The 17,922-nt window shown below is 41.4% G+C and overlaps 1 protein-coding gene and 1 pseudogene across 1 annotated transcript; both read left to right on the top strand.

Annotated features, from left to right (window-relative positions):
* Positions 1–4,781: 4,781 nt before the first annotated feature.
* On the top strand, positions 4,782–11,591 carry LOC110521396 (annotated as a pseudogene).
* Positions 11,592–11,595: 4 nt separating this feature from the next.
* cdkn1bb (cyclin-dependent kinase inhibitor 1Bb) lies at positions 11,596–17,613 on the top strand. The gene is made up of 3 exons (XM_021598926.2): positions 11,596–13,694; positions 14,110–14,227; positions 15,099–17,613. Exons 1-2 carry the CDS (start codon positions 13,241–13,243, stop codon positions 14,214–14,216), a joined length of 561 nt encoding a protein of 186 aa, XP_021454601.1. The 5' UTR covers positions 11,596–13,240; the 3' UTR covers positions 14,217–14,227; positions 15,099–17,613.
* Positions 17,614–17,922: the final 309 nt, after the last annotated feature.

Consider the following 17,922-nt stretch of genomic DNA (forward strand, 5'->3'; position numbering starts at 1 on the left):
AGCACACATATAATAATAATAATAATAATAAATACAACTCTGCAGAGATGATGAGTGCAGAAGATATAGGAAAAGGTTTGTATTTTGTAGTAAAGAGTTGATGCAGTGTTTTTATGGCTAGTGTCATGCAAAGAGACTGGAGACAGTCTTTGGATGCTTTGTTTATGTATACTGTGGCTTGGTAACAATAAAGTACATTTTTGATGAATGTTTATCTAGTAATTTAAACAACAAACAAGTTGACTTGATTGACAAATAAAAACATTTTAAAAAATTCAATGTTATTGTCCATCTATTTCAAGTCAATAATAACATGTGATTGACAGTGAGAGCTGAATAAATTAAAGGTATTGTAACTGACAAAATACAGGAAACAGAAACGCCAACATAAAGCTTTTTAATAGGGCGTTGGGCCACCACGAGCCACCAGAACAGCTTCAATGCACCTTGGCATAGATTCTACAAGTGTCTTGAACTCTATTGGAGGGATGCAACACCATTCTTCCACAAGGAATAGTTTTTTTGATGGTGGTGTAAAACTAGGTTGAGATCTGGTGACTGAGACGGCTATGACATATGGTTGACATCGTTTTCATGCTCATCAAACCATTTAGTGACCACTCGTGCCCTGTGGATTGGGGCATTGTCATCCTGGAAGAGACCACTCCCATCAGGATAGAAATGTTTCACCTTAGGTTGAAAGCAATCACTCAGAATGGCTGTGTATTTATTGCCGTTTTCCTTGCCCTCTAAGAGGTTGAGTGGAACTAAACCATGCCAGGACAATACACCCCACACCATAAAAGCTCAAACAACTCAAGTGTTTTCTTTATTTTGGCAGTTACCTGTAAATGTATGAGGCCATGGGATGTTGAGATTGAGGACTCCATCTGCTGGTCTTCAGAAACAACTGCAAATGATGTCTTAAAATTGTGCAATCTCTCAGATGCACGTAACATAAATGGTATCATAGCGTCTCTCAACAGACTGTGGGATCAGGATGAAGTTTGTTACGGTACTCAGATCTTTCTTCACTGATCATTTTTCACAAATCACGATATTGCAGATGCTCGCATCTTTTACATTTCAGAAGGGAAGGTTGACATGTGGCCCATAGACCTTCCTGAAACTTGCACAGAGAGGGGGTGGGGCTACGGCCCTCGTTCTAGTATATTTTCTAACATACCTACCCCCAGAACTAAATTGAGCAACTGACGCAATTAAACACGATTTCTGTTCTGGGTTTCGAAGTGTGTACACTACACAACCAAAAGTATGTGGACACCTGCTCGTCGAACATCACATTCCAAAATCATGGGCGTTAATATAGACTTGGTCCCCTCTTTGCAGCTATAACAGCCTCCACTCTTCAGGAAAGACTTTCCACTAGATGTTGGAACATTGCTGCAGGCACTTTCTTCCATTCAGCCACAAGAGCATTAGTGAGGTATGGCACTGATGTTGGCCGATTATCCCTGTCTCACTGTCGGCGTTCCAATTAATCCCAAAGGTGTTCGATTTCGTTAAGGTCAGGGCTCTGTGCAGGCCAGTCAAGTTCTTACACACCGATCTTGACAAACCATTTCTGTTTGGACCTCGCTTTGTGCACAGGGGCATTGTCATGCTGAAACAGGAAAGGACCTTCCTCAAACTTTTGCAACAAAGTTGGAAGCACAGAATCATCTAGAATGTCATTGTATGCTGTAGCGTTACTATTTCCCTTCACTGTGTCATGAAGTTGGCCTGGGGTTAGGTTTATGACAGCTTTAACTTCCTAACTGATATCTTGAGATGTTGCTTCAATATATCCACAGAATTTTCCTTTCTCATGAAGGAAGTGCACCAGTCCCTCCTGCAAAGCACCCCCACAACATGATGCTGCCACCCCCGTGCTTCACGGTTGGGATGGTATTCTTCTGCTTGCAAGAACCCCCCATTACCTCCAAACATAACGATGGTCATTATGGCCAAACAGTTCTATTTTTGTTCCATCAGACCAGAGGACATTCCTCCAAAACTGGCTTTTTATGCCGGTTTTGGAGCAGTGGCTTCTTCCTTGCTGAGCGGCTTTTCAGGTTATGTCAATATAGGACTCGTTTTACTGTGGACATCGAAGCTTTTGTACCTGTTTCCTCCAGCATCTTCACAAGGTCTTTTGCTGTTGTTCTGGGATGGATTTGCACTTTTCGCACCAAAGTACATTCATCTCTAGGAGACAGAACGTGTCTCATTCCTGGGCGGTATGACGGCTGCGTGGTCCCATGGTGTTTATACTTGCATACTATTGTTTGTACAGATGAATGCGGTACCTTTGTGCATTTGGAAATTGCTCCCAAGGATGAACCAGACTTGTGGATGTCTACAATTTATTTCTGAGGTCTTGGCTGATTTCTTTTGATTTTCCCATGATGTCAAGCAAAGAGGCACTGAGTTTGAAGGTAGGCCTTGAAATACATAGTTGAAATACATCCACAGGTACACCTGCAATTCTGCTACTCTCTGTTTATCATATATGCATAGTCACTTTAACTATACATTCATGTACATACTGCCTCAATTGGGCCGAACAAACAGTGCTCCCGCACATTGGCTAACCAGGCTATCTGCATTGTGTCCCTCCACCCACCACCCACCACCCGCCAACCCCTCTTTTACGCTACTGCTACTCTCTGTTAATCATATATGCATAGTCACTTGAACCATATCTACATGTACATACTACCTCAATCAGCCTGACTAACCGTTGTCTGTATGTAGCCTCGCTACATTTATAGCCTCGCTACTGTATATAGCCTGTATTTTTACTGATACGGTGAATTATAAGTTAAATAATCTGTTTGTAAACAATTGTTGGACAAATCACTTGTGTCATGCACAAAGTAGATGTCCTAACCAACTTGAAAAAACTATAGTTTGCCAAATTATCCGCCGCAATTGTTGCAACCCCTATTACTATCCTGTTCAACCTCTCTTTCGTATCGTCTGAGATCCCCAAAGATTGGAAAGCTGCTGCGGTCATCCCCCTCTTCAAAGTGGGAGACACTCAAGACCCAAACTGTTACAGACCGCAGCAGTTTTCCTACCCTGCCTTTCTAAGGTCTTCGAAAGCTAAGTTAACAAACAGATCACCGCCCATTTCGAATCACGCCGTACCTTCTCCGCTATGCTATCTGGTTTCCGAGCTTGTCATGGTTTGCACCTCAGCCACGGTCAAGGTCCTAAACAATATCACAACCACCATCGATAAAAGACAGTACTGTGCAGCACTATTCATTGACCTGGCCAAGGCTTTCGTCTCTGTCAATCACCACATTCTTATCGGCAGACTCAACAGTCTTTGTTTCTCAAATGACTGCCTCGCCTGGTTCACCAACTACTTCTCAGACAGAGTTCAGTGTGTCAAATTGGAGGGCCTGTTGTCCGGACCTATGGCAGTCTCTATGGGGGGCCACAGGGTTCAATTCTTGGGCCGACTCTTTTCTCTGTATGCATCAATGATGTCGCTCTTGCTGCTGGTGATTCTCTGATCCACCTCTACGCAGACGACACCATTCTGTATACTTCTGGCCCTTCTTTGGACACTGTGTACTACTACTCTGGACGGTTCTGACTTAGAATATATGGACAATTCAAATACCTATGTGTCTGGTTAGACTGTAAACTCTCCTTCCAGACTCACATCAAGCATCTCCAATCCAAAATTAAATCTAGAATTGGCTTCCTATTTCGCAACAAAGCATCCTTCACTCATGCTGCCAAACATACCCTCGTAAAACTGACTATCCTACCGATCCTTGACTTCGGCGATGTAATTTACAAAATAGCCTCCAACACTCTGCTCAGCAAATTGGATGCAGTCTATCACAGAGCCATCCATTTTTTCACCAAAGTGCCATATACTACCCACCACTGCGACCTGTATGCTCTCGTTGGCTGGCCCTCGCTTAATATTTGTCGCCAAACCCACTGGCTCCAGGTCATCTATAAGTCTTTGCTAGGTAAAGCCCCGCCTTATCTCAGCTCACTGGTCACCATAGCAGCACCCACCCATAGCACACGCTCCAGCAGGTATATTTCACTGGTCACCCCCAAAGCCAATTCCTCTTTTGGCCGCCTTTCCTTCCAGTTCTCTGCTGCCAATAACTGAAACGAATTTCAAAAATCACTCAAGCTGGAGACTCATTTCTCCCTCACTAATTGTAAGCATCAGCTGTCAGAGCAGCTTACAGATCATTGCACCTGTACATAGCCTATATGTAAATAGCCCACCCAACTACCTCATCCCCATATTGTTTTGTTTTTTTGCTCCTTTGCACCCCAGTATCTCTACTTGCACATTCATCGTCTGCACATCTATCACTCCAGTATTTAATTGATAAATTGTAGTTATTTAACCACATGGCCTATTTTTTGCCTTACATTGTCAGCATGCATTTTATATCGTTATAAACACCAAAAAGTGAATCCAGTACTAAGCAGGTAAGGGTATGACTTTACTTTCTTTGGATTTTATCATTATTCCCACTTTCCAAGTTACACCAGATGTAAATTCGGGAGATTCATCCTCACAATAGGTAACCAAAACCTTTTTTTTTAATCGTCAACCTAAAAGGATAATAAGAGGATGAGGTGACATTAAAATCCCAAATGATAAGAAAAAGGTCACAGGTCAGGAGGAACAGGCAAGGTATGGTAAATGTACACAATACACTAGATGGCGCTATATTCTTACCGTCATACATCAGTCCCGTATTTCATCTTCCTGTCCAGTGTGTCGCACAGTTTCCGTTATGGCGACGTCTATCAAGATATTTTGCTTGTACATCTCGGCATGATTATTGTATTATTTTTGATAAACACACTCCCATGTGTAACGTTAAGATACAGGTTTCATCGCTCTGCAACAGCCCAGAGTGGATTTATATTGTCTCTAAATAAACGGGGCATTTTTAAGGATGGTTTCCCTGAAAAATCAGCCCAAGATCAACTTCCTTAGCTACTGCAGTCTTGTTGCTAGACCGAGTACTGCGGATTCGACCCCACGGCAGACAGCCTTCATGTGGGCAATTTACTCGCCATCATCGGGCTACTGAATTTTCAAAGCGCAGGACACACTGGCGTCGCTCTAGTCGGTGGTGCAACAGCACTGGTAGGAAGGAGACCCAAGCGAGAGAGCGCGTGTAGCTAATCTTCACCAACCATGAACTGACTTTTCCACAACGACTCTAAGAAGTTTGGCACTGTAACCGTATTGAACAAGTTAACTTTGTACAAAGACTGGAATGGTTTCTTTTCTGGCAGAAGTTGGCAGACATTTCCGAATGGGGAATCTGCTCAGTTGGCATGCCGTGTCCAGTCCAGGTTGAAGAGTGCAGAAGGCATGAGCCTTACTGAGTTCTCCTACCACCTGAACCAGCTGTAAGATCCAGCTGGGAGGGACAGACCAGCTGGGCAACCAGATGTCTGGGCACAAGTTCATACAAAAGTAATGTTGCGTCATTCATTGGGGGGACACACATTTCCAAATATATTGACCAATTATCACATTGATTCCGGATATTGTAGCCAAGCATCTAAGGATGCATCAGACACTAAAGTGACGCATCATGCCCATTAATAACCTACAATAATAATAATAATAACACAAATGAATATAATAAACATGCACATACCTTGCCTCAACATTAACCAACCAGTGACTGGACAGGAGGTGTATGGGCTGACCCTCCCACTGGTGGCCAGCTCTGTGTTGAACAAACTGGGGGAGACGGCAGGCAGTGTGGCTGAACAGGGTCAAGACGTCTCCGTTTGTCCTTTGTCAGTTCTTCCTCAGGCAGCCTGTCAGCAGTGTAGAATGGTAGGTGGCTGGAGAGCAGGGTTGCCAGGCGGCCCATGACGAGCTAGAATGTCAGGACAATGACCACTCAAAACCCACATACAAGGCCTTAAAATTAGCCCCCTCAAAATGTTCATAGGAAGAGAGTAGTTGCCACATGAGGGAGAAGTATGTAGCTAGCTAGTGCTGTGAGTTGTTCTCACATCACTTGTCATTCATTACCTGTGTGCGTGCTGGTGCTGCTCTCCTCTCACTCACTCAGCTGCCTGTGGCCTGCAACACAAAAATCACACCCTTCCGGCCCTCCCCACCACTCACTCAGCTGCCTGTGGCCTGCAACACTAAACTCACATCCTTCCGGCCCTCCCCACCACTCACTCAGCTGCCTGTGGCCTGCAACACTAAACTCACATCCTTCCGGCCCTCCCCACCACTCACTCAGCTGCCTGTGGCCTGCAACACTAAACTCACATCCTTCCGGCCCTCCTCACCACTCACTCAGCTGCCTGTGGCCTGCAACACTAAACTCACATCCTTCCGGCCCTCCTCACCACTCACTCAGCTGCCTGTGGCCTGCAACACTAAACTCACATCCTTCCGGCCCTCCCCACCACTCACTCAGCTGCCTGTGGCCTGCAACACTAAACTCACATCCTTCCGGCCCTCCCCACCACTCACTCAGCTGCCTGTGGCCTGCAACACTAAACTCACATCCTTCCGGCCCTCCCCACCACTCACTCAGCTGCCTGTGGCCTGCAACACTCTCAACTCACATCTTTCCGGCCCTCCCCTCCACTCACTCAGCTGCCTGCCTCACTGCCTAATAGTCTGCAGCAGCAGGTCACAGTGAAATCAATCATGTTTTTTTAAGAGAAATGCCATGGCAGCTGCGGTGCAATTTCGAAGTAGCCCAAAAAAATGCAACTAATACATTTTGACCCCAAAATTTTTTTCATTAAAGTAGCCAAATTTAGCGGGAAACATACGGACATGGAAACCCTGCTGGAGAATCCAGTGGAACTGGTCCTGCTTATCAGAGCCTCTATTTAGAACTAAACAGAGGGGTGTCCTAGGTTTGAGGAGTTAGCGAGGTAACTTTGGTCAACTCTGAGTACAATTCGGGATATCCGGTCATAAGAAAGTGACTCACCTTTTAGCCAGCAAAATATCTATGGCAACAAATCCTTTAGAACTAACCTGCTCCGGGGCAGGCTAACTCCGCTTAACCTGAATGAAATTACTTTTCCGCGAGTTGAGGACCAATGAAATCAGATTCCCTGCAGGATTAGGTGCTTTGCTTAAGGACATAGCGTTAGATTTTTTTGGCTCCGGTATTCGAACCAGCAACCTTTCTGTTACTGGTCCAATGCTCTAACCTCGAGGATACCTGCCGCTGATCTAGGATCAGCTCTCCCCCTCTATGATTTAAAAGGCCAAATCGATCCGCACACCTCTTAGGCTGATAAATCAGACTGTGATATAATTTTCTGGTGTACAGCCTGAAACTAAGTTTCCTTAACAAGCCAGACTGTTCAATAGAATTACATTACAGTCTACCAGTTTGTCTGTGTTCTTCAGTGGGTCGAATTTGGTGACAAATTATCCACAAGAAAGTATTATTTACCTGACTTCAGAGCCCAGAAAGTATTATTTACCTGACTTTAGAGCCCAGAAAGTATTATTTACCTGACTTCAGAGCCCAGAAAGTATTATTTACCTGACTTTAGAGCCCAGAAGGTATTATTTACCTGACTTTAGAGCCCAGAAAGTATTATTTACCTGACTTTAGAGCCCAGAAAGTATTATTTACCTGACTTCAGAGCCCAGAACGTATTATTTACCTGACTTTAGAGCCCAGAAGGTATTATTTACCTGACTTTAGAGCCCAGAAAGTATTATTTACCTGACTTTAGAGCCCATAAGGTATTATTTACCTGACTTTAAGGCCAGAAAGTATTATTTACTTGACCTTAGAGCCCAGAAAGTATTATTTACCTGACTTTAGAGCCCAGAAAGTATTATTTACCTGACTTTAGAGCCCAGAAGGTATTATTTACCTGTCTTTAGAGCCCAGAAGGTATTATTTACCTGACTTTAGAGCCCAGAAAGTATTATTTACCTGACTTTAGAGCCCAGAAAGTATTATTTACCTGACTTTAGAGCCCAGAAAGTATTATTTACCTGACTTTAGAGCCCAGAAAGTATTATTTACCTGACTTTAGAGCCCAGAAAGTATTATTTACCTGACTTTAGAGCCCAGAAAGTATTATTTACCTGACTTCAGAGCCCAGAAAGTATTATTTACCTGACTTTAGAGCCCAGAAAGTATTATTTACCTGACTTTAGAGCCCAGAAGGTATTATTTACCTGACTTTAAGGCCAGAAAGTATTATTTACTTGACCTTAGAGCCCAGAAAGTATTATTTACCTGACTTTAGAGCCCAGAAAGTATTATTTACCTGACTTTAGAGCCCAGAAGGTATTATTTACCTGACTTTAGAGCCCAGAAAGTATTATTTACCTGACTTTAGAGCCCAGAAAGTATTATTTACCTGACTTTAGAGCCCAGAAGGTATTATTTACCTGACTTTAGAGCCCAGAAAGTATTATTTACCTGAGAGCCCAGCACTGCTGAATAAATTTATGTCACTTTCACGTCATTTAGCAGACGCTCTTATCCAGAGCCACTTACAATAGAGTGCGTGCATTTTCATACTCTTTAATACTGGTCCCACATGGGAACCCACAATCCTGGCGTTGCAAGCACTTCGGTCAGCATGCATGCACAGGCAAACACATTTTGCTTGCCACACACCGTCCTGTCATTGTTTATGACAGACAAGGGGAGCGTTGTAGGTTATTTTTCTTTGTAAATGTGCGCGGCAAACCTACTATGAGACACTTTGTGAACACGGGACCTGATATTAGTACCTGAGTTTAGCCTATCCATGGTGATGTTGGAGACTGAGTTGGGGTTGGTTGTGCTGCCTGCAGGTATCTGAAGCTGTTCACCTTCCTACCCCTGGCCGAGGTGGAGCGGGTGATGGAGCAGCAGAGACAGGAACCAGGCAAACGGGCCGCACACAAACCTCTCGCCGCCGAAGTCACCAAACTGTAACACGGCAATGAGGGCATAAGGTGCTCTGTGTCTGTGTGTGTGTGTGTGTGTGTGTGTACGTGCGTGCGCGCATGCTCACAAAAAGATAAGGCCTAAGTAACTTCAGACTAATGGATTGAATTGACCCTTTCACAAAGTCAAGATTATATATTGCCTTGGGATTGATCTGAAGAAATTTGGTAGTGAAAGTGTGCATCTTGACAAATGCGTGAAAAATGATGCAATAGATAATTAGTCAGAGAAAGAATGTGCATATGTCATTTGGGTGTCATTAATGAGGTGTCGCCTGGTACAATTAGTAATGTTGTGTGTGTGTGTATTTCTCTCCAGGTGCACCAATGCCCGGTACCACAGTAACCTTCAGGCCCTGGAGCTGATAAGTGATGCTGAGCTGCAGGAGCTCTTCAGAGATGCCCCATTCCATGAGTTGCTGCTGGAGCCAGGGCCCACAATACTGGATGCCTGCCGCAGGGCAGAGGACATCCCTCAGGGGCCCAAAGGGTAGGGCTGTCCCTTTATATTCCTCTGTTCCTTATCATCCCTGACATGACTACCTCACACGGAAGGTCACTCACTCTATTTCACCACTCCCACCCCATTGGCTTTTTCACACTTTCTCTATATTTCTCCTTTCCCCTAATTTCTCTCTTTATTGCTTTCCATGTTTGTTTCTTTCATTCCCTCTCTTCTCTCTCAAATCTGTCTTGACTTTAAAACATACAGTGCATTCGCAAAGTATTCAGACCCCTTCACTTTTACCACATGTTGTTACATTACAGACTTATTCTAAAATTGATTCAATTGTTTTTTCCCCCCCTCATCAATCTGAGGTTCTGAGAGCTCTGAAGCAGGATTTCATCAAGAATCTGTCTGTACTTTCCCCCGTTCATCGTTCCCTCGATCCTGACTAGTCTCCCAGTCCCTCCCGCTGAAAAACATCCCCACAGCATGATGCTGCCACCATGCTTCACCGTAGGGATGGTGCCAGGTTTCCTCCAGATGTGACACTTGGCATTCAGGCCAAAGAGTTCAATCTTTTTTCTCATGGTCTGAGAGTCCTTTAGGTGCCTTTTGGCAAACTCCAAGCGGGCAGTCATGTGCCTTTTACTGAGGAATGGCTTCTGTCTGGCCACTCAACCATAAATATCTGATTAGTGGAGTGCTGCAGATATGGTTGTCCTTCTGGAAGGTTCTCCCATCTCCACAGAGAAACTCTGGAGCTCTGTCAGTGACCATCGGGTTCTTGGTCACCTCCCTGACCAAGGCCTTTCTCCCCCAATTGCTCAGTTTGGCCAGGCAGCCAGCTCTAGGAAGAGTCTTGGTGGTTACAAACTTCTTCCATTTAAGAATGATGGAGGCACTGTGTTCTTGCTGCAGAATTGTTTTTGGTACCCTTCCCCAGATCTGTGCCTCGACACAATCCTGTCTAGGACCTCTTCGCACAATTCCGTCAACCTCATGGCTTGGTTTTTGAACTGTCAACTGTGGGACCTTTATATAGACAGTTGTGTGCCTTTCCAAATCATGTCCAATCAATTGAATTTATCACAGGTGGACTCCAATCAAGTTGTAGAAACATCTCAAGGATGATCAATGGAAACAGGATGCACCTGAGCTCAATTTCGAGTCTCATAGCGAAGGGTCTGAATACTTATGTCAGACTTTTATTATTATTATTTTGGGCGGCAGGCAGCCTAGTGGTCTGAGTGTTGGACTAGTAACCGAAAGGTTGCAAGATCTAATCCCTGAGCTGACAAGGTAAAACTCTGTCGTTCTGCCCCTGAACTAGGCAGTTAACCCACTGTTCCTAGGCCGTCATTGAAAATAATAATTTGATCTTAACTGACTTGCCTAGTTAAATAAAGGTTAAATAAATTATGTTTATTATTTTGAATAAATTAGTAACATTTTCTAAAAAACTGATTTCGCTTTGTCATTATGGGGTATTGTGTGTAGATTGAGGATTTTTTTTTATTTAATACATTTTTGATTAAGGCCGTAACGTATCAAAATGTGTTAACTGTTTTTCTGTGTTGTGCTGTCTCTGTGATGTTGTCTCTGTGATGTTGTCTCTGTGTTGTGTTGTCTCTGTGTTGTGCTGTCTCTGTGATGTTGTCTCTGTGATGTTGTCTCTGTGTTGTGTTGTCTCTGTGTTGTGCTGTCTCTGTGATGTTGTCTCTGTGTTGTGTTGTCTCTGTGTTGTGTTGTCTCTGTGATGTTGTCTCTGTGATGTTGTCTCTGTGATGTTGTCTCTGTGTTGTGTTGTCTCTGTGTTGTGCTGTCTCTGTGATGTTGTCTCTGTGATGTTGTCTCTGTGTTGTGTTGTCTCTGTGTTGTGCTGTCTCTGTGATGTTGTCTCTGTGATGTTGTCTCTGTGATGTTGTCTCTGTGTTGTGTTGTCTCTGTGTTGTGTTGTCTCTGTGTTGTGATGTTTTTATGTTGTCTCTGTGATGGGTTGTCTCTGTGTTGTGCTGCAGGTATCGCATGGTTTCAGAAGGAACTGTATGGATCAACCACAGTAAGACAGACAACGCAGAACAGGTACTCATCCCTGGCCAGCACATCCTGACCAATGTACTGTCTCTCCTCAGAGTGGGAAAAAATAACTTCCATGTCATCAGGTGGCTCAATCTGTGAGTGGAGCTCGGACCATATCACTTATATGCACTGTTTGTGTACTGGAGGTAGGACAGCAAGCTGGGAGACTTAGGTGAAGAGAGCTGGATATTGGAAATAGACCTGCATTGTTTCAATATATCCCTGCTGATATCTAGGAGAGGATTTAGTGCACTATATGTGTGTGGATTCAATGATGCTGTAATATATAACATATATTTGGTGAAAGGCTTTTGTCTTGTTAGTTGTATGTTACGTACTGTGTATGTAAACGGTTTTATTTTTGTGATCGTTAGATATTAGATAACCGATTTGCCTAATACCTAATTTCACAACAAGGGGTCAGTGCAGTCTTCCCTTTAAATCAGAACTGAGTAAAAGCTCCTTCAGACACCCTGTACCAAAGCTTGATTCATAAGACCCTAGTTACATCCAGGAATTAAATTTAAATTGCAAAATATCTTACAGCTAAAATAGATGAATATTTTGACATTTTAAAACGGGCAAAAGCAATAGGTAATTAAAAACATGTGGACAAGATGTGTAGTGTTGTCACATTTATAAAAAATGATTCACTCTTACTGTAGTCGTTCTATTGCAAATGGCCAATGAGTTATAATTTAAGTAGTTATTAATTGATGTTTGATAATAAATTGTAAATTGTCTAATTGCGTTATCCTGCAGAAAATATTGTTTTCCCAGTGAGAAATGCTTGCCACTACTCTTAATACCATCCCTCCTTTTGCTGGGGTGTACACTGGTGACCTTGACTGAGCTCAGATAAGTCAATATTCACATCTGTATCATAGAGAGAAAAAACTGGTCACCTCCATGCAAAATAATGAAAATGTTAAGATTTTATTAGCCTTTTAAATGGTTGACAGATTCATGACAATGATAACCTACTCCAACGACAAAATGCTTCACACTGGCTTGTGTATTTTCAAATGTTTCAAATCATTAAGGTGGTATTACAATTCCACTTTTATTGAAAAACGACTATAATTTTCAAATAAAATTAGATTTCCCTCTCTATATTTATTGTTCTATTTTGGTGCAAAAAAACTATGACATGAAGATCGAGACCACTGATATTAAAATATTTTCTCAACATAAACAAATGAATAATGCATACACTAAGTTTCCTTATAATGGCCCTTTATTTTATTTACATCCATAGCTAAAATGGTAGATACCTATAGTGATTATGGCTATAGCCGTTACAAAGTAACATGTATAGAAATGTGACAATGTTGCAAAGCCTTTGTAACGTGCATGATATGATCGCCTTAAGAGAATTGGGCGGGCTTACGTTTTTTTAACCAATGAATTCCCTTCTTCGTTTTAAATAGTTCTCTGTGTCAATCAGTTTTTTCCCCAGTCAGCCTCCCCTCAATCGCCATATTGGGTACTGAAAAGGTTTGTCTGTTATTTCTTCTCTCTTACTACGAGAATAAATTGACAGGAGTGGCTTCAGTTACTGCACATTGTTTTGATGATCTGACTACTTTAGCTCGCATTGCCATATTGGAAATTACCGTTTCTATCCAGACCTATGCATGGCATAAAAGTGTTGATCATTCGTTTTACGCTTGTTTTGGATCGCGGTGAGAAAGGAGGAAATACGAATTTTTAAGTGTTCTATTTGGACGTTAATTGATTCTCCGAAAATGTCAGATGTTCGACTTTCAAATGGGAGCCCGACGTTGGAAAGGACGGATGCTCGGTTGGCGGATCACCCCAAACCGTCAGCCTGCAGAATAATTTTCGGCTCGCCGGATCGCGAAGAGTTAAGGCGGGATTTAAAGGGACATTTGCAAGAGATGGAAGCGGCGGCCTCAGCGAAGTGGAACTTCGATTTTTCAAGCCACACACCTCTATCGAACGGGAGATTCAAATGGGAATTAATGGATTGTAAAGACATTCCAAATTTCTACACCAGAACGCAACGATCAGTGAAAGACGTTTGCCCCTCTGGGAATAACACTATGGATCTAAATGGGAATCATAGTTGTGTGATGGTGACTCCACGGCAGCCCTCCGACAACACGGAGAGGTCAGAGAGCCAAATGGAGAGTAAAGAGCAGTGCACCGGGCGGAGAAAAAGACCAGCCTGCCATGAATGTAGGCCTACGCCTTTATGAATTATGTAAATTATAGATAATCATCAGTCTGGCTACTTTGTCTTTCTGCCTACAGTTTGACGTGCTGGCCTATTCAGCTATGTAATTTGTATCAGCCAGACTCGACGTAAAATTGTAGAAGACTGTAGGCCTAGTTACCAAATAGATGTGCCCACTTATCAGTTATTCTAAAGAAAAGCGATACAACCATTCTAATCGTTTTCATTAATGTTTTCAGTAAGCAAGTCAAGTTGTAAAGATAAGACCTGATAAGGCAAATCACTATAGATAGAGGAATGTAACAGCCTAAATTGTCTTACTCATTTAAATGACGTAGAGTGGACTATTCACAATATTTCATTTTCGAGAATAACATTTGAACCTATATTCTTATTAAAATTGTCTTTCTCTTCCAGACCCCTCGTCCCAAAATAAAAGGTCACACAGTAGTTCGAATGAAGTTACTCCTTGCCCAGGCTTAGAATACACACCCAGGAAAGCCAGTCCCAGGACTCAAACGTGAAGATGACAAAGGTGAGATAGTTATCTGCTACTTTTGTCTGGCTTTAGTGAGATATGTTATACTGGTGTGGACTTATTTTCCCAAATAACCCAATATATTTTTTTATTGCCTACATAAAGCAGTTTGTAAACTGTTAGGTTCGGTGAAGCTGAACACATCACGTTGGTATTCTTGTAAGCATTTCAGACGTGTTGTTTAAATAACGTGTTGAGCAGTTGTGATTTTCCCACCTTGTAACCTATGCGCAATTGCCAACTAAGTAGCTATTTGTTTTATTGAAGCTCGAAATGTGTGCTTAACTATATCGTTGTGACGTTCAGTGCGGTCTAGTAAAGGGTTAAAGTCCAAAAGGCTACACAAAATATAGGCGACATTACTACAACCACTGCCACGGTGAGGTTCATTTTCCAACGAAACTGTAAACAAGTCCTCAGAACAACACTATAGTAACACGTCAGCAACCACTGCCCTCGTGAGAGGGAGAAGGGGCCGGTCTCCTCAGCAGTGCACTATGCACGCTAGTCCCCTATCAAAACATCTGTCCGTTCTAGTGAATGAAAGCACAGTATGCACGTTTTTGAATAGGCCTAAATGTTTACTGTAATTTGCAATGAAGTGTGTGTGTGTAGCTATGGATATAATTTATAATTTTGGAAAATGAAAGTATTCTGCTGCTTTGAATGAGTCAGTAGGGTGTCTTTGACTAGCATTAGCCTGTTCTTAGCATTGTTTTGTCATGTCAAAGCTATTACATGTTGCCACATCTATGTTTGTCTGCAAAAAGAAATGGCCAGGAATGGTTTTGATGCATTTGTATGTGGTCATGTTTACTGGTGTAAATTAGCATTGGTCTCACAACTTTGTTTTTATTTCTCTCTGCAGAGCTGAAAATGTATTTCCCCTTTTTGTCATGGAAACCTAAGTGTTCGGTGATTTTGAAGAGGAACTACAAAGAAAAGGAAACATATCAATTCTCCCTAAGGATGGGGACGCTGTGCAAGCACTGAATATAAACACTAAAGTTCTGGCACTCATAAAGTTACTGCCTCTAAAAGCAGTCGATGTAGCAGTGTGCAATTAGGTTTTATTTCCTTTTTTGCTCTTTTTTTTCTTTTCTTTTTTTAACTACCTGTGTATATATTTATTTTCATATGTAGCACATAAAACATATTATGATTGGGGAGGGGAAAAAAACGATGTAAAAGGCATGAATTTGACTTGAAGAATTGCGGTGTAGTTTTGTTTCCTAAATGCTGTTTATAAATCCTGATCCATTTAAAAAATGATTGGATTAAATAATTGTTCCTCATCGAAGTATCCTCATAGGTCATCTGTATGTAGGGAGAGATTGATGGTACATAATGTGTAGCCTTGTATTTTGGGTCATTTAAGTGTCACACAACGTGGGTTCTCAGCCACCCCACGAAAACAATGCCTCAAATAATGATACATTTCTGTTATGACTAAAAAAGTAATATGTGAAGTCAGCCAATATTTATTGTATTTTGTTGAAGATCTGTAGTCCTATGTCGGTCACTTAAATTCTGGAATCTTTTTTTTTTTTAAATTTTTTTACAAGTCTTCCTCTTCACCATTTAAAAAACAAAGTGTAGCTAATTTATTTTTCTGAAGTGGTATAGGGTACTAATTTGCTGAAGGATAAAATATCTGTTAACTGTACTGGTAGTATTAATCAACTTCATACTCGTGTTTAACGGTTCTTAATATTTTTTTAAACAATTAGGCCTTTTTATGTTTGAAATGTCCTACAATACCAAATACATGGTTGCTTCAATACGTCTGTCGACGCTTTCACCATCAGGTTGCCTTGGCATTGTACTCCTGTTTGATACAGAAAGATAATTTAATTTGTTAATCTCCCCCTTCTCCCAGACATTGTTAGTGCAGATCATGCAAATGTAGTTTCTAAAATAACTTTAATTTCGCCCAGTTTCAATCAGCCTTTGTTCAGAGGCTAAGAATTGTCTCAAAGTAGTCACTGCCCGTGTAAATCTATTAAGTGTACATAACTTTGTAAAAACACTGAGAAATTATACTAACTTATTTATGTCAAGCTTTTTTATGTAGAATAAAATGGGGTTTTGATCAAGGTTATCCAAAGTGGCATTTACATATATTTTTTTGTAAGCATATTTTTGGTAGTTTTTATTTTATCGAAAAAGGTTGCAACCTGAGCCTGATTTAAAATATTTTATGTGCATTTTTCAATGTGTGATTAAGATGTCTTGCAATCAATTAAAACAGAAGATAAATCGTTATGTGATTTGTTGGTCATGTTTGCACTGTTGAAAGGAACCTCTTCAGCCTGCACACGGTCACACTCTTTCTCTCAGCAAGTATACAGCATAACGATTTTAATGTATTTCGATTCAGCTAATACATAATCCATATCCGTGGCCTTCATAACTTGATGTTTCATACTATAAATTGCACAGAACCTGCATGTGCTCTCATGGGGCGGGAGGAATCGTATATGAGGTATGTTCCTATATAGCCCACTGGTGAATCACAAGTAAAAATGCCTCTCAGGACTCCAGGCAAAACGGCCTTAAATTTCAGTTTAATAGATTGATGAGATTGTCATACCTCGGTTCTCTTCATACCCACTGCTTTTAGGTTGGGAGTTTATACATTATCATCCTGGAATAAAAGCATGAAGAGATTTAACTTTAAAAACAGTTATTGTAGTTCTAGTGCTTTTCACAGCAGTTAGGAGTAGATACAGTATTTCAGTAATTGATGTCATTTTTTTTATATCAATGTGGTGTATCCTCTTCGGCTCGCGGACAAACTGGAACTAACCCGTGCGCATTCGGTACCATTTGGCACATTACGCATGTTTCAAGCTTGAAGTAGCACGTAATAGGGTCCGGTAAATACAAACGATGTTATTGCTTCTATGGTTGCAAAATCAGTCCATTTTAAAATAGTTTAGCCTGTGTTAATCCACTATAGCACTGTTGACCAAATATGCCGCCGTCTACGCAGTGGCACTCCCAATATGATGAAATCGTGAAGTATTTTGAAAAATGCCTGGTGATTGACGTTTGGCTCCTCCAATCCGGTTATGTCTAAGTAAAGCACACCACTGTTGCAGCCAGTTACATTTGTCTTATGGAAGGTTTGAACTGCAATTGTTTCTAGCGGTGAAAAAAAACTCCCCACAGGTCCACAGTTGAAATTATATAAGGTTAGTCACTGCATGAATGTTGTTATATTTGGTCACAGAGAATGCGCTAGTGTAGCCTACATCCAACAAATACTGTAATTGCATGCATATAGATGATTTAACTGTAGTTTGAATTAATTATAGAAAAAAGGATGTAGAAATATATCCCTGATACTGTAATGAGCATTTTTAATAAAACAACTCTATGATATAGTTTCATTTGATTGATTTCTTTATAGATCAAAGCTATGCAAACAATATTTTGATGTAGATTGTTCACTTGCCTTATGTTTTAGTATATTTGCTAATGAGTTGAAACTAAAAATAATTTACTAATGTTTTTATCATTAAGGCACAATGGTGTATATTTATTCAAATTTTTACACCAGAATTATGTTTTGTCACACGTTTTACTGGGCTACTTCAAATACAATTCCAGCCTCATTTGGAGAGTTGTCTGCAACAATTTATAGGCCTACTATTTTGTACAACTATACGTTTTTTTTTTAACCATAC

This window comes from Oncorhynchus mykiss, chromosome 30 (genome assembly GCF_013265735.2).
Source record: "Oncorhynchus mykiss isolate Arlee chromosome 30, USDA_OmykA_1.1, whole genome shotgun sequence".
Lineage (NCBI taxonomy): Eukaryota > Metazoa > Chordata > Actinopteri > Salmoniformes > Salmonidae > Oncorhynchus > Oncorhynchus mykiss.